Source organism: Lactuca saligna, chromosome 2, assembly GCF_052625555.1.
Source record: "Lactuca saligna cultivar CGN05327 chromosome 2, ASM5262555v1, whole genome shotgun sequence".
NCBI classification, from domain to species: domain Eukaryota; kingdom Viridiplantae; phylum Streptophyta; class Magnoliopsida; order Asterales; family Asteraceae; genus Lactuca; species Lactuca saligna.
In genome coordinates, this window is record NC_136418.1 from 131,779,139 (window position 1) to 131,789,897 (window position 10,759).

At 33.4% G+C, this 10,759-nt stretch overlaps 1 protein-coding gene across 1 annotated transcript; it reads right to left on the reverse strand.

The window, feature by feature from the left end:
• Positions 1-339: 339 nt before the first annotated feature.
• Positions 340-2,029, reverse strand: LOC145030090 (uncharacterized). Its single transcript, XM_078978517.1, has 4 exons — positions 2,024-2,029; positions 1,846-1,909; positions 785-989; positions 340-604 (listed from the first exon to the last, which is right to left on the reverse strand). The coding sequence occupies exons 1-4, from the start codon at positions 2,027-2,029 to the stop codon at positions 340-342; spliced, it is 540 nt and encodes a 179-aa protein (XP_078834643.1).
• Positions 2,030-10,759: the final 8,730 nt, after the last annotated feature.

Below are 10,759 nucleotides of genomic sequence, written 5' to 3' on the forward strand. Positions count from 1 at the left end.
TATATGTGATTACCTAACATACTCATGACCCCGGCCAGGAACCAATATCACCTTCAGAACCCAACAAGCGATACTTTAAACTTTCCATATGTAACAAAATGTCAAAAGTACCCTTCTTGCATAATGTAGTAAAAGCAAGAACATCAACATGTACCTATACAGCTAAACTCATCAATAAATACATGATCCTTAGGAGAGGAATCATCAAAAAACGGATTTATTGCAATCAAATCATATCCATGGATTTCATCATATAATATCGCCTCCAGATCATAACACTTACCTTGTTTGCGAAAGCCGCCTCCATTTTTTGATTAATTGATGAGATTATGTACGCCTCTACAAATAAGGCGTATATTCACCAACAAACGTCTCCAAGAAACTAGAAGTGGAAGGCGACCATATAGGCACAACATCCCCATCTCTTTCCCTCGAACTTGAACTTGAACTGTTGGAAGCATTCGCTGGCAAATCATCCAAAATTCTCAATGCCCTCGTGATATCAATCGGTGGCTGCATATTACCCATTCTCACCGTTTGACCATCTCCATCTCCATCTCTATCTCCGCCTTGATTAATCGGAACTTCCACCCTGCTATCTTCCCTAAAATTCCCAATTTCTGAAGACTATTCCTCTTCCCCTCCCCTAAACAATGACGTCGTCATACTCGAAACCATTTGGTCTTCATAATGAAAAATCGTGGTGGTCATAGGGTTTGTCCTCAATATATTCTCATCCATCTCCATCTCCATATCTTAAGGGAAAGCATTCGGAGCAGTTTACGACGAGTCTCTAAGCCCTTCTTCTATCCCGTTTTCTAGAATCCCTCGAGAAAAAGCTTCATGCTGCCACATTTGAGTAAGCGCTTCTTGTAATCGGGCTTTTGCCTCATCTATTTTCATAATCGGGTGAGGGTAGTTGGATCCGAGCTCGATTCCGGCGGCTTGAAGGATGTATTCCGGTTTTATGAAGCAGAGGATGTTGGTTCCTGGAATCAGCAAAAGTCAGAAATTCGTGATGGCGAAGAGATTTGGTGATGGTGCGAGTTTGTTGTGGGAGAAAAGAGGAGCGATGAGTATACTAGGTTTTTTTTTGGGGTATCTGAGTAAGAGAGAGAAGAACGGTGGAAAGAAGGTAATAACATGGCGGGCCTTTCAAACTTTTCGGAATTTCATTTCCCAACAAAAAGTGACCCCGCGTTTCATTAAAAAAATATAAAGCGACATACTTAGAGGACACACATCTTATGTTATGTGCCCTCTGTGCTTTTTTATTTTTTCAATGTGACACTTATTTTAGGGGGCGTAAAAATGCGTACCCTAAATTCTTCTAATTTTTGGACAGCCGACATTATTTTTAGGGCACACACTATTGCGTATCATAAAACAGTACGTGTTATTGTTCGCGCGTCGTAAAAAGCTATTTTTCTAATAGTGATTAGTAGTTAAGGAAAAAAAGGATTGAAAAAGATTTATACATAAGTGATGTATGTAATCTTTTAAATCCATGAATAGATTTAGTGATCGATTCTTAGTCAATTTCACTGATGACTTTTATTCGTTATTGTTGAAACCTTTGATTTGCTAAAATTGTTTCATAGTGAAGATTGAAATACAACTTAATGAGACCATAAATATCCTTTCGTTGTGATAAACGAAATGATTTTTTGTAAACCATGTATTCTTAGAACATCTAAGGAGTTAAGGAATCAATTCGCAACTCATTTCGTAAAAAACACTCACTCGTCAATAGTATGGTTCTTGTGTCATAGGATCACCTGGTCACTTGGATCTATCTTTTAATGTTCGAGATAGTCATCGTATTCTCCAGTGGGATATAGTCACCTGGCCACTGGTTGAATATCGACTGTACAAGTTTTTTAAGAAGATAAAATATAGACCTTGCAGTCTATTATATGATGTTTTAAAGAACTATTTACTTTATAAATTTATGGAGTTATGCTCATTGCAGCAAATACATATTAAATGTATACATTTCCAACCAAACAAGTGGATTAAATACCTTCATTATACTAGGGATGTAATGGTTTATCCTTATCTAAAAGGTATAGAGTTATTGAGCTAATGTTAGACAATAATCTTAACCACTCTAGCATCTACTAACTGTATTTATGTAAATTAACCTAAAAGATTGTTTACGATGAAGTTTCTTCTAATCCCACTAATGGTCATTACAGAACACAAGTGCTTAGAAAGTTCTTTTTATAAGTGGAAGTTATATGGAACATTAAGAGCTAAAGAACCATAAACTAAATGCATCATAGTTTGGAACTACCAAGTTTTTCAATTGTTATTGAACTTGTTCAATAATTGATCATAAACTAATGAGACACATAGAGATGCATTCATGTATGATAATCAAGTATGGACTTGATTAATCTTCCTCGATATATTACGAATATAAAGGGTAAGTGAGTTTTCAAAGGAGAAAGCATACATGAATGAAATTTTTTTTCAGATTTAAGCTGACATCTCAAAGTAAGAATCTTTCTTATAAGATAATTACATGGTGTGATTTAATTGTAAATTAAAATGACTCTTATGTTTTCTATAAAGCTAGTGGGATCGCAGTAACATTCCTAGTCTTATGTGTGGTAGACATACTAATTCTTCGAATATATATATATATATATATATATATATATATATATATATATATATATATATATATATATATATATATATATATATAGATCATGGAAACTTAAAGGATTAAGTAAAATTGCATTAATTGTTAAGTATCTTAAAAAGCTTAAGATAAAGGACTATGAGAGGGTTATCTTTTTAAATACCACATGTCATGATTTTGAGTATTCCTCAAAATCATAGTACAATGTTTTGAACTAGATAATATGACTATATTCTATATGTTGCTGCAATTGGATTAATCATATATGTCATGATTATGCATGAAGGCCAGATATTTCGTATGCTTAGAGCATGTCGAATGATACCAGTATAATCCGAGAACAAGTCATGATGTGATTTATCAAAACATTCTAAAGTACTTGCAAGAACTAAAGAAATATTCCTTAACTAAGGAGTACTTGAAAGAAAGTTTTGTTTAAAGTTGTTACACATGCGCTAAACTTTCCGATCGGGTGTGTCCTCATTATGAATAAAGAGAAAGCGACATGCATAGTGGTTCCATGTAAATTTTAATTACCGTTACACATCATAGTTAGAGTACATTGTGGTTTGGAGAACCACATACAAAGATTCTTAATGTATAGTTCCTTGTGACTATGAGTAACCTCATTACGTAAGTATTGGTATCTAAGTCATATTTAAGCATCTAATACATTTTCAATAGTTATCTTTATATACCAGTTATATATAAAACTAAAAATATTTGTATACGCAAATTTTATTCAAATCAAGTTTGTCAAATCTACTTAATAAAGCTCTTTCATTAGCTAAAGCATGAAATTCAAGTTGGTGTTATAGGGCCTTGTTTATATAAGTAAATGTATTTGATTGAAATTTAGTAATTGGATATTGGAACAATACTAACAACATATATTATAATGAGTTGATATATTGGATATGAGTATTTTGTTAAATAATTGTTGTGTTCTATATTAGCATGTTTAAATCCTTAAATAACTAGGTTATTCTAAATGTCCATAGTTATGGGAGCATTAATGAGGTAAGACTAATATGAGTGGATTGGTTGATTCTCATAAAGATGAGAACAACAAGAGTTACTACCAACTTCATAGCTACTTGATTAGGAGAATAAGTATTGGACCTGACCTGCATCAAAATCATTTTATGGATCATAGTCATGAGTGATGTTTTGATCAAGTTTATATCTTTGTATTCTTAGACATGAGATACATATTTTTGACTTGAAGTGTAGGAATTATTGTTCTTTGACATGGTTTAATGTTGTTCCGTAAAAGGCAGTCATAAGGGCTATCGTTGGGTAAGACATGAACTACATGATAGGCATATGTAGTCAAGATGGGATTTGTTCCCTCTTATTCATTAAGAGTTAAACATTTAAGGCCTTACTAATAGTTGAACACTAAATGAGATTAATGGCGATCCATATCTCATGTTCAACATGATGACTGAGACAAAGGAATAACTAATACTACACCCTTAGTAACAATTGTAGCTTAGAGCTCTTGGAATTGGTTGTTAATGAGATGGTGCCCTTTATATGTTGTTAGGGGCAGTAGCCCATTTCTAGACGTCAGCTACTGTCTATGCTAGTCTCTAATGAATCTTATGCAAGTGGGAGATTGTTTAATGTATATGCCCAAGAATCATTATTTAGTGACATTGCTAATAATATATGATCCTATAGGGTCACACATTTATCAAGTTGGCAGATACTTTATATTTATTATTAATATGATTATTTATAAATAATATCAATTATTGTATTTAATTAGGGAATAATTATTATTTTGTGAAAATCATAATTATGTATAACTAGTTATTATTTCATATGGTATTAATTAATAAGTCATACACAATATTTTGGACTATTTGAATCCTTTTGTGTTTTACCTAAAGACAAATTCTATATTTTATAAAATTTAAGTTTATAAAATTTAAACAATTCTTCTTCTATATCAAGGTATGGCCTAAAGTTTATATAAAGGAGTGAAGGTTGCTTGTCAACCTTCATACTATGTCTCCCATGATCCTAAAGGCTACCAATACTTTAGAGTATTTTAATGTAAAGCCCTTACCTTGCATGGGACTATAAAAGAGTGTGTCTTGCTTGAATTTTGGTTAGTTGTTCAAGTACATCTTTTCTTCTCTAGAAAGTCGTAGCTTTCTATGGTCTCTCCGTCTTTCCTTTTGTAGTTATGTGTTGGTAATTAAAAGCCCACTTGAGTTGTGTCTCCTTTAGTTCTTATTTGAGTTTAGTACTTAAAGGCTTAAGACACTCAAGAATACAAGAAGGAACTAGTAATCCAAGTCCCTTATCTTGATGATGGATACTTGTAGAGAAAATCATACACATTGATTTTTCTATCTTCATCAACACCCCAAAACCAAGTGGGTTCAAAGGCTTCAAATATTGTTATTCTAAAACACTCATTGGTTGTTCTAATACCATTCTAACATATATAAATGGATCCTAGATGGTTTGGGTTGTCATAAACTTATAAATGAACTTGTTATTTTTATAAGACTTCCGTTGAGGTTTTTATGAAAAACACACTTATACTTTGTATCAAAATCCATCACGCCATTCACAGGCCACTGTGAAAGAGGAAAGGATTTATTAGACCTCATCGACACAAATGTTTTTGGACCATTCAAATCTGCCACAAGACATGGTAAGAGATACTTCATGACTTTCGCTGATGATTATAGTAGATATGGATATACCTATTTAATCAAGAATAAGTCAGAAACCTTTGAAGTGTTCAAAGAATTTCAAAACGAAGTAGAGAACCAATTGGGCAGAAAGATCAAGATGATCCAATCCAATAGGGGTGGAGAATATATATGTCTTGAATTCTACAATCATCTTAAGAACTGTGGAATAGTTTCACAATTATCTCCTCCTAAAATTCCACAATTAAATGGTGTTGCTAAGAGAATAATCAAACGCTATTATATATGGTTCGATCCATGATGAGTCGGGCTACACTTCTGATAACGTTTTGGGGGTATGCCTTAAAGAAAACCGCACACGTCTTAAATCCTGTACCAACTAAGAAGGTTGCTAAAACACCCTCTAATATGTAGAGTGGGACACATCCTTCACTAGTACATGTAGAAGTTTGAGGATGCAAGGCTTTCGTTCGCCATGAGGCAAACGATAAGCTCAGACCCAAATCAGAGAAGTGTTACTTCATTGGTTATCTAGAAAAGTCTTTTGGATACTTGTTTTACAAGCCTTCTGAGAACAAGGCGTTTGTTGCTCGAAGGGGGTTCTTCCTTGAGAGGGATCTCATTTCCAAAGAAGCCAGTGGGAGCCAACTTGATCTTGAAGAGATTCAAGAGTCAAGAGAAAAAGAACCTATAGTTGGCACTAGCACTCAACCTAAGGTAGAACAACATGTTGAGAACACTCATATATCTCCACCCCTCCCCTTCGCAGGTCCAAAAGGATTTATCTTCCTCTTGAGTTCTATACTTTTCTTATTACCACAAAACGAGACGTATTGATCGGTGATGATGCACTGGTTAGTATGCATGCGTCATCCAACTATAAGGAAGCGATAGCAGGCCCTGGGGCTACAAACTGGAAGGAAAGCATGGAGATCAAGATTCAAACCATGCACAACAACCAATTTTGGAATTTGGTTGATCCTACCCCTGACATTAAAACGGTTGAGTGTAAATAGATCTTCAAGAAGAAGATAAACATAGATAGGAAAGTGCTCACATTCAAGGCTAGGTCAGGGACGACTCTACCTTTTGTAAAACTAAGCAAGGGCTTAGGACCCCTAATTTTAGAGTTTATATTGTTATATATGTATATATACATATTTCTTAGGTTCCAAAGACAAGTTGGAGTTTGACTTGGTGATAAAACTGCCTCCAAAATCATTGAGCCACCCTTGGCTAGGTTGGTTGCGAATGGTTACATTAAGACTCAAGGGTTTGATTATGAGAAAACCTTCTCACCGGTAGTCAAGATCAAGTGTTTGTGTGTGTCTATGTGTGTGTGTGTGTGTGTATATATATATATATATATATATATATATATATATATATATATAAGGTTTTCTTTAAATTCAGATATATTATAATTTACTTTTATTTTTTTTTATCAAATTAATAATTAATAGTGATGACAAGTATGTTGAATGGGTTGGAGAAAGATATTGTTGCTATCGGTTGTGTGTTGGAAAAGATAAGAAGGCAAGAAAAAAACTGATATAAAACTGATTTGGAAATGAGTTTGAATGGAACAGAAGAAAATCACTCCTAACTACCTCCCCTTCCTAACCACCTCCCCTGGTTATATATGAAGTCTTCCTTTATAAAAGGTGATGTTACCACGAAACAGAACAAATATTTGGCGTATTAGATCGTTGTGGTAGAATAAGTTCAAAGTAAAATGGACTAATAGAAAAGTATATTAGGACCTGAAGTGTTAAAACTAGAATGATCTTAACTTTATTGTCGTTAAGAAATTATAAAAAGTGGTGGACCGCACCTAGTAAAGCCTATTACAAGAAGAAAATACACACGAAGGACGCATTAAAGAGAGTGGACCATATTATTAACATATTAATGACTAGGTTCAACGTCCAAACTGATTTAAACTTAAGTGTCCATTTTGTGAAAATTTAAGAAAAATGCACACCACAAATAGAGAAGTTATACTTTGAAAAGGACCAAAACACAACTCAATATAGTTAAAAGGGAAAAAAATAAATATAATTATTCTTTTTAAGTTTATCTTGTAAAAATTTAAGAATTTCTTATTTTTTAAACTTTTTTTGAATGGTTTCTAAAATACTTTTAAATTATAGAACATTCTTTTTTCAATTTCTAATAATGTTAGATTTAAGAGCATCTACTTTTCAAAGCTCTTTTTAAGTTGAAAAAATTCTATCCATATTATGAGAGTTCTCAAGGTTTTTTTTTTTTTTTTTTTTTTTTTTTTTTTTTTTGAGTAGGAGGAAAGGAAAATATAGGATTAGCTTTTAAGCCTTTTATTATCACCGGAATATAACCGTTTTACCATTTTATTTAAACATGACCTGTTAATATAGCAAATTTATTAATTTTGTATCAAAATTTCACAATATAAGGTAAATTTGTGCGAGAGCTAGTACCATATTGTCATATGGGATAACGGTAAAATCGTCAAAACTAAAGGTGTTTAAAAGATAAATAATAATAACATCCATTTTGCAAAATAGATTTTATGAAATCACTTTTCTGCATGTTTATGCAAAGAAATAATAATATTATTTTATAGAAATATAAAGAATTAATTTTGTAAAATACAAACAAATATCTCTGGAAGAAACATTTACGAAGTTCTATATTGAATTAATGGAAAATGAAAGTTTTTTAACGTGGATTATTGATTTTTTCTTAGAATGGCGGAATATATTAAACAAAAAAGACTAGCAAGATGCTAGAGAAACAATTACAAAATAAAGTTTATCATCGAAGAACTAATCTAAATAGACCAATCTAAAGAACTTAAATTTGTTCTATGTTTAATCCAATTGAAAGTAGACACTTGGACATCCTGCAACGTTTTTAGAGGGGCAATTCTCTCCTTCCTAAACATGAGCCTATTGTGCACTTTCCAAATCAACCAAAGAGTAGAGGAAACCAAAGCTAACCTTAAAAGAATGTATATCTCGTTCTGATTTTGAGTCTTCATCACCTCAAGAAGCTCAACAAGAACAAAATCCGAACTAGATCGTGGTACAAGAAATTTAATTCTGATGATATAGATAATGGTGAATGCAACCCGCTTGCTGAGATCGGAAGGATTTATCCGGAGGGTGATTTGGGTCTGTCATCAACTCTGATGAACAATGTTCATGGCAACCAACATTTCTCTGGTAATCGAGGTTACACTCATCCAAAAAGCAAGAATACTCTCGACTGTCATGATGACTTGAATTTGACAACCATGGTCAATGCCAATCAAGGTGACTCGGTTCAGCATTCTCCAAAATCTAAGAGTGGATCAAGGTGATCTAGTGCTACTCCATCAAAACCACCATGCTTTGAAAGACATGTAGTTAATGAACAGTAGATTGAAGAAGAGGCTGTGAAACATTCACGATCAGTTACATCTACAACTATTTTTAAGGTAAAATCCGAAATAGATGATGATACAAGATATTTAATTCTAATGATATAGATAATGGTGAATGCAACTCGTATGATGAGCCGGGAAGGATTTTAGGGTATGAATTGCCATCTGCGAGTAATAGAAATGGTGTTAAAACTGTTTATCAATGAATATTTTATCATTTAATTCTTGTGGTATGAGAGTAGAAAAAAGAAGATATATTACCACATGTGTAGATGTGTAACAGATTTGGTATCAGTTTTGTTGGTCTTCAAGAAACGCATTTGACCAAAGTAGATTTGTTCAAAGTAAAAAGTTTATGGGGTAATTATCAATTTGAGTTTACTACAAGCTCTTCGTAGGGTAGGTCTGGTAGTTTACTTTCTATATGGGATCCAACCATTTTTAAAAAACTAAGGGTGAATAGCATGGAAAATTTGTTGATTGTACATGATGAATGGATTTTTTTTTCTAAAATTCAATGCTTTATGATCAATGTGTACACACCTCAACAAGACTTTAGTAAAAGGTATCTTTGGAATATTATCTCTGATTTTAAGAATCAAAACACAGGCTATTGTGTTATATTTGGTGATTTTAACATGGTTAGAAGTCCTTCAGAATGACTTGAAACAATTTTTAATCTGACCCTGCTGCAAATTTTAACTCTTTTATAGATCAAGCTCATTTTGTGGGGTATCCTGTTGGGTAGCCATGCTTTTACTCATATCAATACCCACGACAATAAGTTAAGTAAACTTGATAGATTCTTAGTCTTGGAGGAATTATTGAATGAAGTCTTGAATTTGAAGGTTGTGGTGATTAACAAAATGGTCACCGATCTTCGAGCTTGTTTCAAGATTCGGTTGACTTTTGGCCAATCCCTTTCAAGTTTTACAACTTGTGGTTGGGATTAGAAGGTTTTGATGACATGATAAAGTGTGCTTGGGTAGAGGCTCAATATTGTATGATGTCTAACAAATTTATTACCTTCAAGAACAAAATGAAGTTTTTAAAGGAGTATATTCAGTTGTGGAAGTCTTCTTATCTCTCGGCTATGCATGTGAAGAAAAATGAGTTATTAAGTATGGTGGTGGAAGTCGAGAAGGGGCTGAAGGGGGGAATTAATTATGGGGACCTGTTAGATGAGAGGAGGTTGATACTTCAACAATTAAAAGAATTTGAAAAGATTGAGATCTCTGATACTACGCAGAAGGCGAAAGTGAAGTGGGGAATTGAAGTTGATGAAAACACAAAAAAATTTCACATGATCATAAATAAAAAAAAGAAGGCAACTTGCTATTCATGGAATCAAGGAGGAAGGGGAGTGGGTTACTGAAGCTAAGCGAATTAAACAATTTTTTTCGGTTCTTTCAAGAAAATTTTCAGAAGCTTAATAGTGATTTCATTAAAAAAGAAGTAAAAATTTTAAATTGTTAAATGGAACCCACAAAGAGGCATTGGAGGCTATGGTTCTCGAGAAAGAAGTGAAGGAAGCAGTTTGGGAGTGCGGTTTTGATAAATCCCTAGGCCCTGATGGTTTTTGAAGAGATTAAAGTTTCTTTTAATCTGTGAAGATCGATTAGATCTTGAACAAGTAAGTAAATAACGATGATACAAACACAGTAAAATAACAGATCAAGATTAAATCAAACGTGTCGAATGATTAAAACAAAATCCTCAGAAGAGCTCGATTAAGAACATCAACTGTAGAGGATTGGAAGGTTACAAGAAAGATCAAAGAGACCTTTAGTCGTCTGGAAAAATCGTATTCTCAGATCTCTAAAACCTTACCCTAACATGCATGCAAGCATAGGCTTATATACAAAGCATAAAAGACTCACGGTTGGACAGGCCCAAACCGTAATACAAAACAATATAAGTAGTCGAGCCCAAAAGCCGCAATCTATAAAGCCCAACAATCTCCCCCTTTGCGTCAATTTGGAGCGAGATCTTTATTTATTACTTGGGCCAGCAGCCGAAACTGGTACC